Here is a 20,796-nt window from a genome sequence, read left to right as displayed (position 1 = left end):
TGTACCGTTTTATATGTATGTACCAATGCTAATGGGTGGTAGCCACCAACCACCACATCAGTTCACTATACTGTTCATATGACAACACCATTAGTACCGAATAACTACTGTATATAGGTCCACATGGAATCTATAACAACCCGCGAGAATCTGACTCACTCTATGCATAGTTTTAATGACACCCTTTAAACAATGTTGTGATGAATAATGTTATTAAATCTACGCTTTGCACAATTATAAAAGAATGAAATATGTATATTGTTACTATAATTCATTATCATTTTTTGACTCAGAGTATAATTTGATAAATATTTTTTCGTCGTAGAAAATTTATCGAGAAGAATACTGTGACCCATAATTGGATTACCCATCCGTTAATTTTTAAAGGCAGTACTTCCAGTCCATTAAATATACAGAAAATTCTGTATTTTGTTAAAGGAAGTACTTTCTATACTTTAAAATTTATTCTACGATATTACATATAGAACCATCGTTGTTATATATGGCCCTCCGTGGACTAGAGATAATACCAACCTCATTATTACGCTGTTTATTGATTACATTCAAATGAAATAGATTCTGTAATTGGTATGATTATCAGATAATATATTTATTCATAATACTATTCTTGATAATTATCCATCAAACATTTCTGCCACCCTTGACTCATAAAGATAATACATACGATGAACAGTCATCGGCTTGTCTTGCCCATTGTGGCATTTTCACATTTCATTGCTGTCACCGCGATAATTGTAGATTTCCGTGCAAAAGTACAACACCCCAAAGTGGATATTTTCCGGGGAGGATTTTCAAACAATGGAGAATATTATATGGCAACATCTGAAAAAGGGCATATCACAAAAGTTAGATACGATACATTAAATATAGATACTTCAGTGCTGCGTGCCAGAGGAGTATTCTTCTCCTGTATAGAACTATTTGTTCGTGGTGAAGAAAAGTATATGAGGATAACTGTGGCACGTAAAGGTGTAGGACCAAAATACAAAACTATAGTATATGATGTCAGTATGTCTGTAATGCGGAAGGAATCTATATCTAATTTGCGTTCCTTTATTGATGGTACAATTAATTTAGATGTTGATATTACAGAGGGTGCTAAAAATCACCCAATTTTAAAATTCAAGCATAGACGGGCTTTTACATGCGATGTTATACATATATCTGTTTATGTGACTTCATTATTAGTTAAAGGAAAGGTGATACGCGCATATACCCATTTTGATCACAGATTGGGTAAGATAAAGTTTAGGAAATTGGGTAAGCTGACTTTTGGGTATGATGTACAATTGGATTCAATAGCGAGAGAAGCATGGCTAATTAAAAAAGATGATCTGTTTTCTCTACAGTTAGATGATATAGCGCAATGGCGTTTCTTCCCGCCACATAACTATATAAAGGCTGATAATATATATAATTTGAACACATCAGAAAGCTCATTTGCATCCACTAGCAATGCGTCAACACAAAACAATATTCCATCATCATATAGCAACTGTCCATTAAAACCAGGGAGCATCCTGGGGATATTAGTACCGAAAGTTTTAATAGGTAAGGTACCATTTGAAGCATATGGCATCGGTGATATTACAGACAATAGCGTTACTTACTACGTAGAAAAACTTCACCGCTTAATTATGATGAACAGTGAACAACCATCGTATGGCCCACTGAATGTGGATATGATTTTACGTGAATGCAAGTTGGAACATATCATAATATCCAGACAAACATACGATCATGGTAATGAGGCTAATATTATATCGACTGATAGGAATCAATTAACTATGCAGAATATTAGTGGTTCCAATGAGGATAATGTTGGGGAAATATCGGAATTAGAGAATAAGGCCGACATTGATACGCATAAAGATAAGCCAGACGTTAGTAGTATAGAAGCTGAAATGTTTGCCGAAAACTTGATAGATAAGTCAACTTTAGAAGAACTCGACATAACAGATGTACTCCCCTTCGATATGGATATATATCTAAATCCAAGCGACAACATAGACGACTTAAGCACAAACACAAAAGAAGCTTACATGGAAGGTGAAGAAATTCTTAATTCAATAAATATTATTCCTATGTTGCCCGTTCAGGATCAAAGTGATATAAATGGCAAAAGCGCGTATGGGAATATATATAACATAAAAAATCCATTAAGTGAAACAAGTGTACAATGTGGTATAGAAAGTAAATATGAAGATAATGGGATTCACGAAACAAATATGAATTTACCTTTGGATAGAAGTAACGAAAGTGGTGCAATGTCGTATCACCAACATCAAGTCAATGATCTAAAAACTACAAATGATGACACTTATGTTAACCAACTATTGGAAATAAATAGATATATAGATGAATTTATCCAATCAGGAAATAGTGATGGTGAGAATGACAATATGGTTAATACTCCCAATGCCAACATGGATCTTATAACCCAAAGGAAAAAAGAACTCATGCCATATGAAAAAACCACATTTCATAATGTTCCAAATGATTGCAACTATATCACCAAAAGCATCAACTTTTCTAATTCTACCGTTGCAACGGAGTCGCACAGTGAATGCACAACATCACCTAGTGGGATTAATGACGTATTAGATAAATCTTCTGAAAGGCACACGCATCAGAGTAATTCGGACCCTGTAACATCAAATGATGCATCCTTAGATAAGACTAATAAGTCTACAGAAAGTGTCAAATCATATGGTGGTACCAATCAGAATGTAATGACGGAACAGATGGATTCCCACAAACCATGCGGAGAGCGTAGTAATACAAACAACGTTGACCATTCTTTAACATGGAAAGCATCGGAGCAGAAAGTAAATGATGCCCCTTTACGTTGCGTGGCGGTTGCAAAATCGTTATTTCATGTAGGACCACCTTCTGGTTCTAACATTGTTCTGCTACTTGCAATTTCTAAAAGAAACAGCACATTTGAACCTTCATCGGCAGTCATTGTAAAAAGTGAGTGCAATATAATGAACAATTATACCAGTTTACATGTCCAGGAGGATAAAGTAAGGAATTGCAAAATAATTGGTGCAAAAGATATAAGAATGCAAAAAGGTTACATTTTTTGCAAACATAAAAATGTGATTTCAACAGAGGTCGAATCCTTTCAAAGTACAGTAGGACTCTGGCATTATCTCCTAGTTCATACAATGTCCATCCTCGAAGATGGCGTCTCTAGACGAACACAACAATTGTATCAGGAAATAATTAATGATGGAAAAATCGCGTATCGATCAGTACTGGACACTGATGAAGAACTCCTCTCATTTATTTATAGCATGAGGCCGCAGTTACATACTACAGACCATGTTATTAGTTAGACGCTATACCTATAGTCATGGTGAGATAATAATTTGGGGATTGTTTCATAAAACAAACCTTCTATTAAACCCTCTCATTTAAAGAACTTAATATGTCAAATAGACAATTAACGGCTCAGAAATTTATATTTTATACGGTGGTATTAGTAATTATTAACTCGACACCAGGGACAATAATAATTTGGCAAATATAGCAACTACAGTTGGCAGTTTAGAGAACTTTAGACAATAAAATTTAGAAATATCTGTTTACCGATGCAGAATTGAGTACAATCCTTTTCTGAATTGTGACTGGCGTAAATCCACTATGATGTCAACATGGTGAGGGTGTGTCGAACCACGATATATAAGCTAGGAATTTAACCTCTGATAAAACGCAAACATATTTCATATACAAAAGTGTAAACACATTATCGCTTTTGTTTGGCGTATGGTAGGAGTGTAACTCCAGTTGCCTTCATTCCGATATGGCGCAAAAGCTGTTACTCGTCCGTATTGAAGCCATTTCGTAATGAATACTAAAATTGAAATCTAGTATTCACCTGAGCCTCCTGGCTTCCCTTTCGGTTTCGAGAAGAGCAAGGATGTCACCCTCTCTGACAGGTCCCTTGACGTTACGGATGAGAACACGTCCCTCCCAGCCACCTTCACCCATGAAGTCAACTCTTACTTGAGTTACACCACCACGACTGCCAGTACGGCCTAGTACCTTGTTAACTTTTGCGAGTTTTGGCTGTTCCATTTTGATGTGTCGCGATGTCCCGAAGGTAATCAGTGTCCAAAGTACCCTGTGACGTAGAACCTATGAAGCTCAACGGTACTATATGTATGAAATATATATTACGATAGATTGTGTATAAGTATAGCGATATTTTGCCGGATTTCTGAAGAATCGCCCTTCCCCACGGCGCCATCCCCATCACCTGGCCCCGGTGGTACGCGGCAGCGACAAGTTAAGATTAGTAAACTATAGCTATATCTAACTTCCAACCTTTAATATTGTATATAAGGGTCATGTGATATGACTTTCAGTAAATGTGTTTTTATATCATAGGGGGATTACCGATTTTAACGCTGCGATAATGTAATAGTACCGTAGGCCTAACATAAGCCAAATGGCAATATATACCGGCCTATGTTGTGATTTAATTTGGAGTTAGTTGCCTAACAGCTCGAAGTCGTCACGCGCTCCCGTGAAGTCTACAACCTTTTCTTTAATCTTCGAACCCTGGGCCCAAGTGATGTGATCCTCTAGTTCCCTTGTGACATGGTATGCCGGAATGTTAACAACATCAAGTCCTACTCTGATGTGTCCTTGCTCTATGTAAGTAACAGCTTGCTTAAGGTGCTCGCAAAACTTCCTTTGTACTAGTACGGTTGCCAACCGACGTCTACAGAAGACGCTAGCCGATAGACGTTCACAGAGCTCTAGATTCCCACGCACACTTATTAAACCCATCTGGTATCTGCTCAGTGCTATATACATCATTTTGAAAACGTACAATTTCTCCATCAGGTTGTCGGTCATCTTGATCCTGAACGAATCATCTTCTGGTAATTTTCTAAGTTCACTGACAAGCTTGGTTATTCTTCCTACGAGCTTGTTGTACCTAAAGCCAGTTGTATAGATAAGAATCAAAACCTACTTATGGTATTCCTCGGGGTCTTGAATATAGTATCTACGTAAAATCTTAGTTTCTCTGTGAGTATCAACACGTTTCCAATCATAAATGTTAACTTTCTTGAGCAGCTTTTGCTCATGATATTTAAGTTGCCTCATTTTGACATAAATTTATTTAACTATAACCAATAGACGCGCGAAGGTAGGAAGCTCGCCTGCCCCAATCATTAAAAATGTAACTCTTGCAATGATTTAATTCATAGAAAAGTAGCCATTTTGGTGTATCGGGTAATATATTTAATAAGCGCATAAATGTTAATACTATTCCGTGGGATGTGTTAAAGGCACATCCCTATAGATAACACATTCCATGACATTCTACGCTTTAAGCAAATATTTGAAACCATATGATTAAACTTAATACTTCAGAGTTTCTATCGGAACGGTGTTGATACGAGGTTGAAAAATAGCAATCTGTGGACTCTAGCGTCTGTGCGCTTCAAAGTCAACGTTATATAATTGTAAATTACAATTACGTAGCATCAGCAAAGTTTTTGAACATATTTACAGTATTTGTAGCGTATATGCCTCATTTATTCGCAACATAAGCTATTATCAAACGTAATGTGAGATTCCTCAATATTACATCAAAAGGCTGCCATTCTCTTGTGGAACCCGTCACCTAACGATTTTATCTTTGTTTCTAAAGGCAAGTTAAAAGCATTTTCTGGTAAACTGGCAGCGCGTTTGATTTGTGATATCTCGTTATGGTTGGCCTTGATGAATAAAACTGGAGGTGTATACCCAAGCTCTAGTTTGCGGGCTAGAAAATAACGTATTTTTTTCTGTGCTTGTTGTAACATTTGATGTATATATGCCTCTTTACCGTCACCACCCAGGATTGTATAGTAGCACCTTATTGTTGATTTACCACTTGCCATCTCTACTTTCTTCAACGATATTGAAGCTCCTTTTACATCCCCCAATAATAGAGAAGGATCGTTAGCAGTGATTATCTGTTCCAGATGATCCTGTATCATCGCATTGATGCGGAGGCGGCGACGTTGAACATGCTTGGCTATAGGATCAACGATAACTCCGTTAAAAGTGGGTATCGTAGCTTTGTTGATTTTGCTGTTCTCCTGTTTTTCGGAACGAATCTGTGCACGAATTCTAGAAACAACCTCATCAAATCGATTTTCCTCCATCATAGCAGCGCCAATATGATCATCCACATCTTCATCCATATAATTGGGAGGCCCATCTAATTTGTCCAGTTGTCCCAACATAGATTTAGCCTCACGCCTAGGGTCAACCTTGCCTCGGTTTTTGTTTAAAATGCTCCTGGGATCGGATAAACGCGCATGTGCCTCTAAACGTTGTAGCTCCTGCCTCTCATGATGGGTTAGATCCTGGAAATCGCTTTTCCTCCTAGTTAAAGATGCAAATGTGTTTAATTTTTCAAATTCACATCTGGGCTCAGCAAAATCAAAACGTGATTTTCGACCTAAATTACTCCTTTTTGGTATTTCAGGCCGTCCGTCCTCGGACGATTGAGTCTCAATTATATCCTGTTGCTTTGATCTATTCCTAGATGGTATACCTGTTATCTTTTCAAACATAGAGTCTATTTCCATGCTCTCAATTTCATTCAAAAGCTCTGCATATGATCATTACGAATCTCTATATCATGAATATCGTCCATGCACCTATCAGTACAGAGCGTAATATTTACCACAAAAAACAAACAGGAGTTCAAATAAGAACCACATATAACAATTTACCGCATATATAACCAATTTGCTTAGGCAGAGGTAATGGTTAATATTTGCAATAATGAATGCTGACCAGCCTTCCCTAAGCAAACCATGCTACACATTTCCAAAATTTGTGATTCGTAGTAATACTTTGGATGATAGAACAATCATACACACGTCATAAACGTAGATTCTTCCATTGTAAAGCAACTTACCGTCGCGGTGTCTAGTATTGTATTGCACCTGATTTGACTGGGAACCATGTAGATGTGTTCTCAGTCGTTCGAAATTATCACTATGGCGTCGTAATAAACGTAACCTTGTGAGTGCTACCATCTTTGCACTATATTTGTTTTGAGAGGATATTCTACAATCCTCGGTAGTGTTCAGTGGGCGCCACCTATTCAACGGCGATGGATCACCTAAGTAAGTGGTATCAGTGGGTTTATACAATGGCTTAGGTAATGTGATATGCGGTGGTATCGCAGGGTTTGCAGCAGATGCACTCCTATATCCGCTGGACACACTAAAGACACGGAGCCAGCTAGAACGGAACCTACAAATCGAACGACGTCATATGAGACACATACCTCGATATAGGTCGCTATATACCGGATTTTTCGTTTTAGCCTTAGGTGACGTACCATCAACAGCTGCATTTTATGGTATTTATGAATTTACTAAAGATGTTTTGAATGGAGATCAAGGTATGTGCAAGGCTTTTGATTCTAGAAGAATGATGTTATTTGCAGGAAAAGGGAACGGTTGGATACCTCTCCCAGTAGTTCACCTTCTGGGTTCATCTTGTGGGCAATTTTGTTCACTTTTGATTCGGTTCGTTTGACTATGATTTTAAATGAACACATAAAACGGTTACCTGCTACATTAGAAAAGAACCAATGCCTTTTACGTGATTCAAAATGATATAGGAACCCGTTTGAGGTTATCAAACAACAAATGCAAGCAGGTCTATATTCGACATCGTACGAAACCTTTCGTTCGATTCGTCGTACTCAAGGGTACAAGGGATTGTATGCTGGTTTTTTTCCAACACTCATGCGTGAAGTACCTTTCGATGGAATACAATTTGTACTGTGGGAACGTTTAAAAACTCTACAATCCGCTAAAAGTTGGTTTTCACTACCATTCATAGCGTAACGTTGTATTCACAGCCTGTATGGGTCATTACCCAATAGGGATAGCAGTGCGTGATTGTTAAATTGCACAGAATTCATTTTTCCTCTCGTTGTTATGGTTTTTATGTTTAATGAAATTTACCGAAATGCATACTTTTTCACGGACCCATCTAAATCAATTGGTATCTGCAAATTTACATAAGTTTCATTTGTTTGTGATCGAAAACATATTTTAGACACAATTCATCTGTATTTATAGGATTTTCACAATATATCGCAACCAAGGCCGATGTCACCAACGACACAGGAGATGTGGTAGTATCAGCCTTATGTGGTTCATTCGCAGGTAATTTGACGTGTAAACTCTAAAACATCCATAGGTGGCTGTGCAGGTATTGCAACCGTGCCGCTAGACGTGGTAAAAACCAGACTTATGACCCAGGGTTCCGCAAAAACGGTAAGTTGTGTAATACATACATCATCCTTCTGTAAAGAAATTGCGAACTGTATATGTGAAAACCACGTTCTTGATATATTCTTTACAGTATGCGTCTGCCACAGAGTGTGCACGGAGAATAGTCCGCGAAGAAGGCGTCCGTGCACTGTTTTCAGGAATGTGGATTCGTACGGCATGGATTACGCTAGGCGGATTTGTATTCTTTGCCACTCTAGAATTAGGAAAGTTAAAAATACGACCTGTTTTACGTGGTGAACCTTATGATTCCACTTATCGCAATCACACACCATAGCGACTTAGACACTATATAAATTGATTTCGAAGCACTGAATAAATACATATCGCTATGAGTAACGATATTTGGATCGAAAAGTACCGCCCCGGTATCTTGAAGGACGTTATCGGGAATCCCGAGGTGACGCGTCGCCTAGAAGTGATCGCAAGGGAAGGGAATATGCCCAACCTATTACTCTGTGTGAGTTTCCCTGTCATATAAGTTGATCACAAGATTGATAGGGTCCTCCAGGCACTGGGAAGACAACGTCTATACTCTGCTTGGCCCATGAGATGCTGGGAAACCATTTCAAGAATGCAGTTTTAGAGCTCAATGCTAGCGATGATAGGTAGGATGCAGCAGTAACCAGATTTAAAGTATATAGGGGAGTGGATGTTGTACGTGGAGCTATCAAAAACTTTGCGAAAAAGTCAGTTGTATTACCACCAAATAAGCACAAAATAATTATACTTGATGAAGTGGATTCGATGACCGAAGCTGCACAGCAGGTGTGTTTTACTTTTTAGTAGCATTATCAGCTGAGTCGTTATGCACTGTTAAGTGTTGCGACCTGTAGAAAGATAGGATTCTTATGAATTCCTTGCACATACGTATGGCCGTAATGCCTTACATTGAATAGACATAGTACATAATATATAGGCACTGAGGCGTATCATGGAAATATACTCTAAAACAACACGATTTGCGCTAGCGTGCAATCAATCGACTAAAATCATAGAACCCATCCAAAGCCGTTGCGCCGTTATAAGATATGAGCCCCTGCAGGATGAAATGGTTAGTTATAAAGATCTATGTCATTGATTACCCAGATACTCACTCGACTAATTCACATTTGTAAAGAGGAAAATGTACAGTATACAAACGATGGCATGGAAGCATTGCTATTTACAGCAAATGGTGACATGCGTCGTGCGGTTAACAACCTGCAAAATGTATCCTCAGGATATAATTTGATCACTAGTCAAAATGTATACAAGGTTAGTCCATTAGAGTTTAATTTGAATAAAATTTGCTAAGGTCTGCGATGTACCGTCACCAGAACTCATTAGGAAATTACTACAAGATTGCTTGGATGGACAATGGCGCCCAGTAAGTTGGCTATTACTGGCTGTATATATGTTACATAGGCTCATGAAAAAGCTGAAGATTTGTTGGCCTTAGGCCATTCGCCTTTTGATATCCTCATGACTGTCCGAAGCGTCCTTAAGACATTAAAGGCACCAGAGCATATACTTTGTGAATTCCTTAAAACCATATCATTGTCTCACATGACAATGATCAGTGGATTATCTAGCCCGCTACAATTAGAGTAAGTATTCAGCGTTGTGATCACATAAATATTCAGCAAACTTATTGCAACTCTTTGCAAAGTTTCACTTATAATGAGAAAAAGCTAGGAAACATCACATACATTAATATCGCGATATCAAATGTATAAACGTAACTTTAAAAGGATGTGACAGCGAGTCAAATACTTTGTGCGCAAAGATACATTGTCATTTATTTCTTCCTACGTCTGAACTTTGGCAATTTTTTGAACTTCTTCTTCCTTACTTTGGTGCGTCCTTTAGTAGACTCCTCTGCCTTTGTTGGCGCCTTTGAAGTCGGGCGAGCGTTCATGTTTACCTTTTGTTGTAATTCGACGACTGTAGCCTTGAGTGGGTCATTTACCAAGTATTTGGGTATATGTGCTAAATGACGCTTCTCAACACCAAGCCTTTTCTCATCATTCTCCACAACAGCTTTGAGCAATACTTCGTCGCGCTTGCTAAGGTTGGTAACGAAAGCATCCTCAAGCAATGCGCTATGACGCAACGCCTGCATTTGACTGGTAGACACCAAACGCTTTGTAACACCCTTACCTACATCTTCGACACGATAGCGCATGGTGTCAAACACTCCCTTCGGTATGTCTAATTCCTGTATATGCCGAGATGGATCGCCCTGCAGGTCCTCCAACAAGGGTAAGTCGTTGTCGCATATAAATGTTATGCTACTGCCGACCCTACCCATGCGACCAGTACGTCCAATCCTGTGGGTATATGTAGTCGAATCTGTAGGTGCGTCGAAGTTCAGGACACACTGCACACATTTGAAGTCGACACCCCTTGTAGCGCAAAGCTTATCGCCACGATCATCGTCAGCTACGATGAGAACATTGATAGTTCCTTGGTTAAAGCTGGTAAGTAAAGCTTGGCGCATGCGAGGGGACAAAAGCCTACTCAAAGCACGCGATTCAACCGATAACTTAGCTAAATGTGTCTTAATCTTGTATGCCCTTTCATCAGAATTAGTAAAAATCAATGCAGGATATGGTAGGGTCTCCATTTTAATGAGAGCGTAGACAAATAGTAGTTTATCGTCTTCATTCAAACGCACATAAAACTCCTTAATACAACCCATGCTGGGTTTATATTCAGCTTCAACAAACAGCGGCTTATACAAAATAAGATTAGCTAGGTTTTGTACATGCTGATCTAGAGTCGCAGAAAGAAGTATAGTCTGAAAAGACTTCCTTCTGCCAAAATTACGCAATATTTCAGCCAACTGAAGTGTTTCGCTTTTAAAACCAAATTCAAACAAAAGATCAGCTTCGTCAAGCACTACTATTTTCAACGTGGCTTGGTGTTCCTTTGCATGATACAATGCCATATTAGGCTTTGATACAACTACGTTTGCGATTATGTTTTCATTTTTTAACGATGCCTTCACAGTTACACTACCTTCCAAGAGCGATGATAAGACCTCCACAGTCTGATGAACCAGCTCAGTTGTAGGTAAAACGACCAAAACTACCAGTTGTGCCTCCCCTATGTTTCGCATTGATTCGTATAGATAGTTTGCAACAGGTACAAGTGCAGCTAGAGTTTTGCCAGAACCAGTTTGAGCTTTAATAAGAACATCCTTTCCCGAAAGTATAAGTGGTATTGCCTTCCGTTGTATATCTGTGAAAGTAGTGTATCTTTGAGACAGAGATTCCAGGAGAGTAGGGTGTAAATTGCTACGGCCGAATTCAATGATTGACGCGCTGGCGACAGCCGGTCCAACCGCTTCGCTGTGATCATCAGCTGGCCTGTCTTCGACCGCTGCCATCGGGAAGATAAGTAATAAAATATCAGTGAATTGTGCGATATCGTTGATGTGTGGACAGTGATTGTTCTTTTGCCCTATCCTTGCTATGTTGACAACACCCTGGTGTCGCGCGTAATAATCGTAACCCGGTAAAATTTGGTCTGTTATGATGGATGTTTCCGATGTATCATTAGACAGTGTTGGTGCTGATTTGCCACCTTTAGAGCAGGAAGACAAGGGGGTGGTTGGTCCATTGGATGCTGGGTCTGATCCAGGTGGTGATAGGGAGGATGTCATACAGGATGACTCTTGTCAACTGTTTGGTAGGAATTCCCCTGCATTTCTGAAGGAGCGGGGTAACGTTGCATTCAAGGAGGGTGACATTTTTAGGGCACGCGAGTTGTACACAAGTGCCATTGTGCGACTCGAATATGCTGACAATATCAGTCTTAAATCGCAATTATTCGCCAATCGTGCGGCTTGCAACTTGGCATTTGAGGACTATGATGCAGCACTGGAGGATTCATACGGTTGCTTGTTATCATTGTTTTTCTAAAAATATTCCTTTCCCCGTGTTTTATACCATGTGTTGTATTTGCTGTTATGTTTATCTTTGATACTATGAGTCTTAGGATACATAAATCGTGTTTATGAGAATCATTTTATTTGTTGCGCTGCGACAATTCACACGATTATTTCTGAAATATATACTCTCCGATATTATAGCTGTTACACTGTTCTCTCTAGTTTAGTGGCAATGTCGACAACATATAAAGTTTGATGTATAATTGCTAGTGTAGCAATAATTAAAACAATGAAAGATCTTAGAACTACCTAACACACCCCGCCAATTGTTATTGCTTATATTTTTATCCATCAGACAATCCCATCACTTTATAAGAGCACAACGTCCTATTTAGCTCCAAAAGCTCAAAAATATGTCGCTTCCAATGAAAAATGTTCTTGGTAAAATAATTCATCAGATTACCAGCATGGCCAGAAGTTCTGCGTTTCTAAGTCTAAGTAATCTATTCTTTGTAACCTACTGTTATAGTGTTCAAAATATGGATCTTTAAAGATTCTTTATCTTTCAAGATGTACTGAGAGTATTATACGATATATTTTTTGTACCAATCATCAAATGTTTGCCGTTAATTATTTTATCAGTCAAAATCTTCAACCATATGAACCATTTTACAATATAATGAAATTGATGTTAGATTTATGACAGTGTTGTGCTTTAATATGCTTCATCTATATTCATTCTATTTTCTCTAACCTTATTGTTAAGTATAATGAACTATTTTAGAGTATTGCTATTGCTTTTAGCCATTTTATCATGGAAAACCACAAGTGGAAATATTTTGGATATCAGTCCAAAAAATTTACAGGGTATGGATGTGTATTATGGCACCTATTCTGATGGAGGTGTATATACCTGTGTATCATTTAATACAGATGTGTTCTCTTCTGTTAGGCTTTATAATATTGATATAAATATCAGCATACAAGAAAAGGCAACGGTAAACAGTAGCTACATAGAAGTATTCAACCGATCTTCCGTAAACATGATAAGAATATTAATCAGTTATAACCACGATGCAAATTATGACCCATATGTATGGCAAATATATAATGTCACTAGCAGTAGTTACACCGTGATACCTGATGAATACCTGATGGAACACATTTGTGGCCCTGTGATGCTTGACGTGTTTATGGAACCTGGCAAAACGCAGCATCCGATGCTCACTGTTTACGACGATATGTCGTTGACCTTAGCACGTCATGCTTACAGGTTCCAACACCCATATCACATCAAAGCATTAAATGGAAACATTACAGTCTACGACAAACTAAGGTTCAAAGTGGGCAGTCTACAATTCAGCCAGTTGAGGAACCTAATATTGGGAGTGAAAGCAAAGCTATATATGAATTGTGAAGCAATCACAGTCCTAGGAACAGATACACTATATGGAATACAGTGCCATAACAACATGAACATAAATATAAACCTGCAATCAGTGTCTCTCATAGGACAGTCGGATGGTAACTACGCCCAAGGTGCCACTGAACAATATAACCGAGCCAGTATTGAGGGAACCGAACATGGCAACCCAGGTACCGACCTAGCGACGGACTCTATTGTGGTATTTGTACCAACGAATACAACAGAACCCCCGCCAATGCAAAGGTATATGAGATATGACAGAGAGACGAACACTGTCAGGTATAGCATGGATGTAATCAAGGCTATGTTCCCAACGCGTGATCCCGAGGAGTCACAAACGATGGTAGACGTCAGCCTCAAAGCAGTGAGAGCATATATACAAGACGACGATACCATTCACATCATAGAAGGGCAACAAGAGCATGGGACGACGGGTGAAGCATGGATACAGAAGGGGGCATTGGGGGATACTGATAATAATCATTTAAGTTATGCAAATTTAGCGTTTTGTAATTTCACACAACTTGTTACTCATGATCCGTTACGTACTGTGGCACCATGTGGTGACATTGAGGATTCATTGTTGGATACGAAGACAATGCCATTATTACATAGGTTTGATACAGAAAATGAGAGTTATAATGTGAATGATATGAATGGTCAAGTGGCTGCCTTATGTTCTATTGATATGCAAAATACACCTAATCTGGGTCTTTTTGATGGATTGGACACTGAAGAAAACGATGCTCATTACCTTTCAAACTCAAATAATTCATATAAAAGCAGCAATGACGAACTGACATATTCCTTTGATGACGATTTGTATGCAGAGATAGAACGGTTTATAGAATCCCAATATGATTCACTTGCAGGGTGTTCGCAGAACGAGATGAACCCTGACATGCCTGGGTTGAATTCCACTACAGAAAATATTTGCGCCGATATTTACCCGAGTGAAGACAGGTCGTTTGAAAAATCCAGTGCACCCGGACCGAATACTGGTGGGAACATTGACGAATTGCGCAACTGGGCTACCCCCGATGCCATTTCGCTGTCTGATGGGCATGCATCATCACCGTCACAAACTAACAACAATGGATCATCAACGGTAGATGATGCAGATGTTATAATAGGTGAAGTGTCCAGCAGCACATCGGTCGTGACCGGAAGAACTGAAGTGCACGATGTGATGAATAGTGATAATGTAAATGATGGAGACGATTGTTATATTGTGAATGTTATCTCGAGCAATGATGGACCTTCAACTGGTAATGTAGCTTTTACAAAATTAGGTGATAGTGGTAATGACGTAGCACAACGTAACAGAATGCGGTTTGAATCTAATCCCACAAAAATTCCCAATAAAACAACACCAGTAGTACGTGTTAATGATCAACTAATTAAAGTTAAGCCGTCTAAAGACTGCCCTTTAGTAATTTTGGTTTCATCTAATGTTGGATTTCCAAGGAACCTTAATTTAATCCCAGTAGAAACACGTACGTTTAAATCAATGTATGGCCATTATACTAAACTTTCAATACCAAGGCGTCTCATAACAAAGTATAGAATAGCGGGAGCAATAGACATCCGAGATAAAACTGGAAGTGTCTTTACCGATGTGGGTGATGCATTGCTTTCCGAGGTTGAATATTTCGTAGAGGCAATTAAAGGACACAATTACGTAGTGGTGCATACTGTTTTCATAGGTTCAGATATCCCATCGATTGTCATGAAACTATACACTGCCGTGATAGAAAACAACGTTCCGACATACACGCTTGTTGAAAATCCTGCACCAGAAATTTTACTTCTTTTAAAAACTCTTAGAAACCAATAAAACGACATTCATATTTTCACACTATTCATGAATTTTTTGTACAAATGTCTATATGCATATTGTCTTCTTATATTGTTACAATGGTAGAAGGATACTACAAGGTGTAATGTTAACTATCGTGAGGACTATTTCCCATGCACGTGATGTATCTATATTCGTTTGTGCCGTTTTATATGTATGGACCAATGCTAATGGGTGGTAGCCACTAATAACAACAACATTTCGGCGTGACATGCATATAATAAGGGGTATAGCATTCCAATAAGAGTAGTGATATATAATTGAATGGCTTATTTGATGATATACCTTGTTGTTCCACTTATGTGTTAAACGTAAAACCATACTATACACAGTTATACTTGCCACTACATTGAATCATTGTATGGTACGTAACAGTAAACTTTATTCATAGTAATCCACCTAGATAATTATATGTTGAGAATATACTCGAACTCCAATCAAGTCCAATAGCCTCATAAATATAATAGCTTACATTTAAACTCTCTCAATAGTTGTCCATAACCAACAGCACATATCTTATAAGATGGAGTAATACATATAAATCTCACTCTCCATTTATTCATACATACCATTTTTGTACTTATAGATATGCCTAATGATGTGCTAATATTTTAGTTACCTCTCTTTTATACTTAATGGTACAGCATGGGATAGTTCTTTAGATTCAATGAGGCTGCACTTTTTCCTTGCTGTTTTCGCATACAATAAATATACGATTAAATGCCGAAACAGTTTTAGATTTCATGAGTAACAGGAATTTCTTACAAGTAGATTGGCATGCTACATTCGAACTATTATATCCTTCTACTTAGTTGTTAAGTATAATGAACTATTTTAGAGTATTGTTATTGCTTTTAGCCATTTTATCATGGAAAACCACAAGTGGAAATATTTTGGATATCAGTCCAAAAAATTTACAGGGTATGGATGTGTATTATGGCACCTATTCTGATAGAGGTATGTATACCTCTATATATTATAATGAAGATAATATATCTGCAATAAGATACGAAGGTGTTGAATTATATTTGGATGATGAAGGCTTTCAATTTGCTTATGGATATTATATCGAAATATTCAAGCGGCGTAGACAATGTTATCTCAGAATTACGTCACCTATTAGAAATCTAGACGGGACTCGTCTTATTCACATACATTTATCATCTATGCGACATAAGCATTTTGAACCAGCTAATATGAATGCATTATTAGATCATATATGCGGTGTTGTGAATATCGATATTGATATTACACCAACGACGAATAATCATCCTGCTGTTACTCGGGATGTTATTGCTGATTCCTATATTAGTAAAAACCTGTTAACTATAAATAACGACTATAAGTTACAATGGAAAGATTTCTATAGTACAACAGTGGATAGCATAACGTTTAAGTCTCGTGCAGTGAATATATCACAATATGACACAGCATCATTGGGGTGTAAACAAAGTTTAAATATGACATGCAAACAAATTGAAGTTGAATCAAGTAATAGAATATTGACAGTTGATTGCGATAACAACATGAACATAAATATAAACCTGCAATCAGTGTCTCTCATAGGACAGTCGGATGGTAACTACGCCCAAGGTGCCACTGAACAATATAACCGAGCCAGTATTGAGGGAACCGAACATGGCAACCCAGGTACCGACCTAGCGACGGACTCTATTGTGGTATTTGTACCAACGAATACAACAGAACCCCCGCCAATGCAAAGGTATATGAGATATGACAGAGAGACGAACACTGTCAGGTATAGCATGGATGTAATCAAGGCTATGTTCCCAACGCGTGATCCCGAGGAGTCACAAATGATGGTAGACGTCAGCCTCAAAGCAGTGAGAGCATATATACAAGACGACGATACCATTCACATCATAGAAGGGCAACAAGAGCATGGGTCGACGGGTGACAATAATTTATTGAAATGTTCGAATAAAATATCAAAAAATCGTAAAATGCTAAACCATCCAGTTATGATAAAGAGGATGCCTGACATGATCCTTAGTTACGTCGAAAACAATGCAAAACGCAGACGTGTCGAAAGTGATGAACATCAATTAAACGATATAAGCGCACACAATGACACCAACATATCAGACAGTTCAACGTTTATAAGCAGTAATGACGAACTGGCATATTCTTTTGATGATGATTTGTATGCAGAGTTAGAACGGTTTATAGAATCCCAATATGATTCACTTGCAGGGTGTTCGCAGAACGAGATGAACCCTGACATGCCTGGGTTGAATTCCACTACAGAAAATATTTGCGCCGATATTTACCCGAGTGAAGACAGGTCGTTTGAAAAATCCAGTGCACCCGGACCGAATACTGGTGGGAACATTGACGAATTGCGCAACTGGGCTACCCCCGATGCCATTTCGCTGTCTGATGGGCATGCATCATCACCGTCACAAACTAACAACAATGGATCATCAACGGTAGATGATGCAGATGTTATAATAGGTGAAGTGTCCAGCAGCACATCGGTCGTGACCGGAAGAACTGAAGTGCACGATGTGATGAATAGTGATAATGTATCAAACGACGGACGTAATTCTGCTAGTGCTGTTCCAGGATTTGACAATAGGGTTGCTTCAGCATCTACCTTACCAGAATTCGCAACTTTAGTTCAATGTAGTTCTTCACCTAAAGAAAACAATTCAGAATTCTCTGTTTATTTTGGTCCAACACCAAGCTTTCCATTAGTACTATTAATCAATGTGAAGGTGGCACAAGATATTTACCTTAACTTAGGCTACGATTTTATTCATACGAGGAACATGAATAATGCAATGGGCACCTATACGGGTTTCGCTATATCCCGTGAGAACGTGTTGAACTACCGCATATCAGGAGTCATTGACGCAAGCCGTCATGAATCTACCTTGTTTATAGAACCACCCAACGCACTGCTGAGTGAGGTGGAATCATTCCGATGCAACGACAATTTGTGGCATTATGTCATCATCCATACTGTATGCATTGGAGCAGGTGTACCCACCGTGACACAGACAATATACCAGGAGGTCATGGATGGAAATTCACCAACGTATAAAAAATTGGACAGTATAGATGCGGCTGCATGGGCCTTGTTCGCAATGATGCGTTCGAGTAATCCATATTCAGCAGTGACGTAAGTTTGATCAACCAATGAAGATTTTGAATTTTAACGTCCAAACTACATATAACAACATAATTGCATTAGATAACAATTAATGATATCTGAAAAGGTGATAGAATAACAATTTTGTTATTCAATTTGAATATAAGGTATATGGTTGAGAACTTTTTTACTTGTTTTTACTTGATTGTGATTTTGATCTAATATATATTAGCAGTGTAAAATATGATTGTTTAAAACATTATAGACATGTCAATTTTAATTAATAATTATAAAAGGACCGCTTGTATATACTGCAATATCAAGCGTTATGGATGAGATAGGGGCTAGAATTTGCATAATTTGTAGATAAAGGAGGGGTATGTCAACCATCCTGAACCACTATAAACGCGGCATATCGTATGCGTTAGTACTGCTATATGATTTGCGTTATATGTAAGATATAATATCTATCAGACGTTTGTGCGTTTCCTTGCCTACCAATGTGGAAAATAAAGAAAGATAATGCAGAAAATATGACCATATAATTCATTCAATAACATTCTCAATACATTACCACTCAAGGTGAATATTACAATTACAGTATCAATTCACCTCGCTGAATATACATAGTTAACTGAAAATATCAATATGACAAAAATCTAAAAAGCAAAGTTACACAGATACTAAAAAACAATAGAACGTTGATAAGTCTACTAAAAATGATAAAATAATAAACATGGTGTCTCCCCTATGTTTCGCATTGATTCGTATAGATAGTTTGCAACAGGTACAAGTGCAGCTAGAGTTTTGCCAGAACCAGTTTGAGCTTTAATAAGAACATCCTTTCCCGAAAGTATAAGTGGTATTGCCTTCCGTTGTATATCTGTGAAAGTAGTGTATCTTTGAGACAGAGATTCCAGGAGAGTAGGGTGTAAATTGCTACGGCCGAATTCAATGATTGACGCGCTGGCGACAGCCGGTCCAACCGCTTCGCTGTGATCATCAGCTGGCCTGTCTTCGACCGCTGCCATCGGGAAGATAAGTAATAAAATATCAGTGAATTGTGCGATATCGTTGATGTGTGGACAGTGATTGTTCTTTTGCCCTATCCTTGCTATGTTGACAACACCCTGGTGTCGCGCGTAATAATCGTAACCCGGTAAAATTTGGTCTGTTATGATGGATGTTTCCGATGTATCATTAGACAGTGTTGGTGCTGATTTGCCACCTTTAGAGCAGGAAGACAAGGGGGTGGTTGGTCCATTGGATGCTGGGTCTGATCCAGGTGGTGATAGGGAGGATGTCATACAGGATGACTCTTGTCAACTGTTTGGTAGGAATTCCCCTGCATTTCTGAAGGAGCGGGGTAACGTTGCATTCAAGGAGGGTGACATTTTTAGGGCACGCGAGTTGTACACAAGTGCCATTGTGCGACTCGAATATGCTGACAATATCAGTCTTAAATCGCAATTATTCGCCAATCGTGCGGCTTGCAACTTGGCATTTGAGGACTATGATGCAGCACTGGAGGATTCAACGGAGGCAATAGTCTTAGATCCTTCTTATGTTAAGGTATTTTTTATTTTTTAAATGAAAAATGTGATTTAAACCACATAAAATGCTGTTTATATAGTTTTGTATCTTACATATATTTATTTATAATATGATATGGTGCGGACAACAGTTGTGTTTTGTTTTCCTTGTTATCTACCGATGTCTACACGTTATATCTTTCTAGTCTTTGATGCATTTTCATATGTTTTAGGCATATCTCAGACGCAGCGTCGCATATGAAAAGAAAGGACTGCAGCAAAAAGCATTAGCTGATTTAGAAAAGGCAATTAAGCTTGATGCATCTATAGCACATCAAAACAGTCCTAGGTTAAGTAAATTGAAAATTCTAGGTATGTTCTACGTATAATCATGATTTAATCAAACAACATGTTTTAAGAGTTGCTATAGCCTATTCGTTGCTTATATAATGTTTTAGCTGAGAAGGAATTTGCCACTGAAAAAGAAGAGATGCTAGGCAAGTTGAAGGACTTAGGAAATACTCTGCTGGGAAAAGTTGGCCTGTCTTTAGACAATTTTAAAGTTAACAAAGACGAAGCCACTGGATCATACAATATTCAATTTCAAAATTAGGACTGTTTACATACTTTGGAGGGTATA

General features: G+C 38.3%; 12 protein-coding genes across 12 annotated transcripts; 7 read left to right on the top strand and 5 right to left on the bottom strand.

Annotated features, from left to right (window-relative positions):
• The first annotated feature begins 475 nt into the window (after positions 1–475).
• On the top strand, positions 476–3,398 carry BBOV_IV002250 (putative integral membrane protein). Its single transcript, XM_001609340.2, has one exon. The coding sequence runs from the start codon at positions 687–689 to the stop codon at positions 3,360–3,362; it is 2,676 nt and encodes an 891-aa protein (XP_001609390.2). The 5' UTR covers positions 476–686; the 3' UTR covers positions 3,363–3,398.
• A 357-nt stretch (positions 3,399–3,755) lies between these two features.
• Positions 3,756–4,217, bottom strand: BBOV_IV002240 (ribosomal protein S28-B family protein). The gene has a single exon (XM_001609339.1). The coding sequence runs from the start codon at positions 4,102–4,104 to the stop codon at positions 3,901–3,903; it is 204 nt and encodes a 67-aa protein (XP_001609389.1). The 5' UTR covers positions 4,105–4,217; the 3' UTR covers positions 3,756–3,900.
• Positions 4,218–4,487: 270 nt separating this feature from the next.
• On the bottom strand, positions 4,488–5,178 carry BBOV_IV002230 (putative U3 small nnucleolar ribonucleoprotein IMP3). The gene is made up of 3 exons (XM_051767121.1): positions 5,009–5,178; positions 4,865–4,972; positions 4,488–4,828 (listed from the first exon to the last, which is right to left on the bottom strand). The coding sequence occupies exons 1-3, from the start codon at positions 5,140–5,142 to the stop codon at positions 4,519–4,521; spliced, it is 552 nt and encodes a 183-aa protein (XP_051623056.1). The 5' UTR covers positions 5,143–5,178; the 3' UTR covers positions 4,488–4,518.
• Positions 5,179–5,617: 439 nt separating this feature from the next.
• On the bottom strand, positions 5,618–7,082 carry BBOV_IV002220 (Ribosome-binding factor A family protein). The gene is made up of 2 exons (XM_001609337.2): positions 6,956–7,082; positions 5,618–6,643 (listed from the first exon to the last, which is right to left on the bottom strand). Exons 1-2 carry the CDS (start codon positions 7,074–7,076, stop codon positions 5,631–5,633), a joined length of 1,134 nt encoding a protein of 377 aa, XP_001609387.2. The 5' UTR covers positions 7,077–7,082; the 3' UTR covers positions 5,618–5,630.
• A 7-nt stretch (positions 7,083–7,089) lies between these two features.
• Positions 7,090–8,637, top strand: BBOV_IV002215 (Mitochondrial carrier family protein). The gene is made up of 7 exons (XM_051767842.1): positions 7,090–7,166; positions 7,202–7,447; positions 7,493–7,574; positions 7,670–7,869; positions 8,136–8,222; positions 8,257–8,333; positions 8,422–8,637. The coding sequence occupies exons 1-7, from the start codon at positions 7,154–7,156 to the stop codon at positions 8,623–8,625; spliced, it is 909 nt and encodes a 302-aa protein (XP_051623593.1). The 5' UTR covers positions 7,090–7,153; the 3' UTR covers positions 8,626–8,637.
• A 7-nt stretch (positions 8,638–8,644) lies between these two features.
• BBOV_IV002210 (Replication factor C subunit family member) lies at positions 8,645–10,035 on the top strand. Its single transcript, XM_001609336.2, has 8 exons — positions 8,645–8,808; positions 8,850–8,956; positions 8,993–9,116; positions 9,268–9,402; positions 9,438–9,605; positions 9,646–9,717; positions 9,756–9,937; positions 9,974–10,035. Exons 1-8 carry the CDS (start codon positions 8,680–8,682, stop codon positions 10,023–10,025), a joined length of 969 nt encoding a protein of 322 aa, XP_001609386.2. The 5' UTR covers positions 8,645–8,679; the 3' UTR covers positions 10,026–10,035.
• A 56-nt stretch (positions 10,036–10,091) lies between these two features.
• BBOV_IV002200 (DEAD/DEAH box helicase family protein) lies at positions 10,092–11,794 on the bottom strand. Its single transcript, XM_001609335.2, has one exon. The coding sequence runs from the start codon at positions 11,719–11,721 to the stop codon at positions 10,129–10,131; it is 1,593 nt and encodes a 530-aa protein (XP_001609385.1). The 5' UTR covers positions 11,722–11,794; the 3' UTR covers positions 10,092–10,128.
• Positions 11,795–11,846: 52 nt separating this feature from the next.
• Positions 11,847–12,293, top strand: BBOV_IV002190 (TPR repeat family protein). The gene has a single exon (XM_001609334.2). The coding sequence runs from the start codon at positions 11,867–11,869 to the stop codon at positions 12,254–12,256; it is 390 nt and encodes a 129-aa protein (XP_001609384.2). The 5' UTR covers positions 11,847–11,866; the 3' UTR covers positions 12,257–12,293.
• Positions 12,294–13,223: 930 nt separating this feature from the next.
• On the top strand, positions 13,224–15,612 carry BBOV_IV002180 (uncharacterized protein). Its single transcript, XM_001609333.2, has one exon. The coding sequence runs from the start codon at positions 13,269–13,271 to the stop codon at positions 15,486–15,488; it is 2,220 nt and encodes a 739-aa protein (XP_001609383.2). The 5' UTR covers positions 13,224–13,268; the 3' UTR covers positions 15,489–15,612.
• A 1,014-nt stretch (positions 15,613–16,626) lies between these two features.
• On the top strand, positions 16,627–18,752 carry BBOV_IV002170 (uncharacterized protein). Its single transcript, XM_001609332.2, has one exon. The coding sequence runs from the start codon at positions 16,676–16,678 to the stop codon at positions 18,656–18,658; it is 1,983 nt and encodes a 660-aa protein (XP_001609382.2). The 5' UTR covers positions 16,627–16,675; the 3' UTR covers positions 18,659–18,752.
• A 555-nt stretch (positions 18,753–19,307) lies between these two features.
• BBOV_IV002160 (DEAD/DEAH box helicase family protein) lies at positions 19,308–19,680 on the bottom strand. Its single transcript, XM_001609331.2, has one exon. The coding sequence runs from the start codon at positions 19,653–19,655 to the stop codon at positions 19,338–19,340; it is 318 nt and encodes a 105-aa protein (XP_001609381.1). The 5' UTR covers positions 19,656–19,680; the 3' UTR covers positions 19,308–19,337.
• Positions 19,681–19,780: 100 nt separating this feature from the next.
• On the top strand, positions 19,781–20,794 carry BBOV_IV002150 (Tetratricopeptide repeat protein 1 (TPR) family protein). The gene is made up of 3 exons (XM_001609330.2): positions 19,781–20,196; positions 20,390–20,528; positions 20,615–20,794. The coding sequence occupies exons 1-3, from the start codon at positions 19,801–19,803 to the stop codon at positions 20,767–20,769; spliced, it is 690 nt and encodes a 229-aa protein (XP_001609380.1). The 5' UTR covers positions 19,781–19,800; the 3' UTR covers positions 20,770–20,794.
• The last annotated feature ends 2 nt before the right edge of the window (positions 20,795–20,796 follow it).

This window comes from Babesia bovis, assembly GCF_000165395.2.
Source record: "Babesia bovis T2Bo chromosome 4 map unlocalized Chr4_2, whole genome shotgun sequence".
NCBI classification, from domain to species: Eukaryota; Apicomplexa; class Aconoidasida; order Piroplasmida; family Babesiidae; genus Babesia; species Babesia bovis.
The sequence above is the reverse complement of the archived record's forward strand: the minus strand, read 5'-3'. Positions and strand labels throughout refer to the sequence as shown.

What these genes read in the sequence shown, in the direction of transcription:
- BBOV_IV002250 (XM_001609340.2), top strand. Translation starts at nt 687, where the DNA reads ATGAACAGTCATCGGCTTGTCTTGCCCATTGTGGCATTTTCACATTTC.
- BBOV_IV002240 (XM_001609339.1), bottom strand. Translation starts at nt 4,104, where the DNA reads ATGGAACAGCCAAAACTCGCAAAAGTTAACAAGGTACTAGGCCGTACT.
- BBOV_IV002230 (XM_051767121.1), bottom strand. Translation starts at nt 5,142, where the DNA reads ATGAGGCAACTTAAATATCATGAGCAAAAGCTGCTCAAGAAAGTTAAC. An exon ending in GACCCCGAGGAATACCATAA is followed by an intron (nt 4,973 to 5,008) that starts GTAGGTTTTGAT and finishes AACTGGCTTTAG; the next exon opens with GTACAACAAGCTCGTAGGAA. An exon ending in GACAACCTGATGGAGAAATT is followed by an intron (nt 4,829 to 4,864) that starts GTACGTTTTCAA and finishes AGCACTGAGCAG; the next exon opens with ATACCAGATGGGTTTAATAA.
- BBOV_IV002220 (XM_001609337.2), bottom strand. Translation starts at nt 7,076, where the DNA reads ATGGTAGCACTCACAAGGTTACGTTTATTACGACGCCATAGTGATAAT. An exon ending in CAATACTAGACACCGCGACG is followed by an intron (nt 6,644 to 6,955) that starts GTAAGTTGCTTT and finishes GATCATATGCAG; the next exon opens with AGCTTTTGAATGAAATTGAG.
- BBOV_IV002215 (XM_051767842.1), top strand. An exon ending in TTTTGTTCACTTTTGATTCG is followed by an intron (nt 7,575 to 7,669) that starts GTTCGTTTGACT and finishes AAAATGATATAG; the next exon opens with GAACCCGTTTGAGGTTATCA. An exon ending in AACTCTACAATCCGCTAAAA is followed by an intron (nt 7,870 to 8,135) that starts GTTGGTTTTCAC and finishes CTGTATTTATAG; the next exon opens with GATTTTCACAATATATCGCA.
- BBOV_IV002210 (XM_001609336.2), top strand. Translation starts at nt 8,680, where the DNA reads ATGAGTAACGATATTTGGATCGAAAAGTACCGCCCCGGTATCTTGAAG. An exon ending in AGCCCCTGCAGGATGAAATG is followed by an intron (nt 9,403 to 9,437) that starts GTTAGTTATAAA and finishes TTGATTACCCAG; the next exon opens with ATACTCACTCGACTAATTCA. An exon ending in TGGATGGACAATGGCGCCCA is followed by an intron (nt 9,718 to 9,755) that starts GTAAGTTGGCTA and finishes TATGTTACATAG; the next exon opens with GCTCATGAAAAAGCTGAAGA.
- BBOV_IV002200 (XM_001609335.2), bottom strand. Translation starts at nt 11,721, where the DNA reads ATGGCAGCGGTCGAAGACAGGCCAGCTGATGATCACAGCGAAGCGGTT.
- BBOV_IV002190 (XM_001609334.2), top strand. Translation starts at nt 11,867, where the DNA reads ATGATGGATGTTTCCGATGTATCATTAGACAGTGTTGGTGCTGATTTG.
- BBOV_IV002180 (XM_001609333.2), top strand. Translation starts at nt 13,269, where the DNA reads ATGATAAGAATATTAATCAGTTATAACCACGATGCAAATTATGACCCA.
- BBOV_IV002170 (XM_001609332.2), top strand. Translation starts at nt 16,676, where the DNA reads ATGCGACATAAGCATTTTGAACCAGCTAATATGAATGCATTATTAGAT.
- BBOV_IV002160 (XM_001609331.2), bottom strand. Translation starts at nt 19,655, where the DNA reads ATGGCAGCGGTCGAAGACAGGCCAGCTGATGATCACAGCGAAGCGGTT.
- BBOV_IV002150 (XM_001609330.2), top strand. Translation starts at nt 19,801, where the DNA reads ATGATGGATGTTTCCGATGTATCATTAGACAGTGTTGGTGCTGATTTG. An exon ending in TAGATCCTTCTTATGTTAAG is followed by an intron (nt 20,197 to 20,389) that starts GTATTTTTTATT and finishes CATATGTTTTAG; the next exon opens with GCATATCTCAGACGCAGCGT. An exon ending in AAGTAAATTGAAAATTCTAG is followed by an intron (nt 20,529 to 20,614) that starts GTATGTTCTACG and finishes ATAATGTTTTAG; the next exon opens with CTGAGAAGGAATTTGCCACT.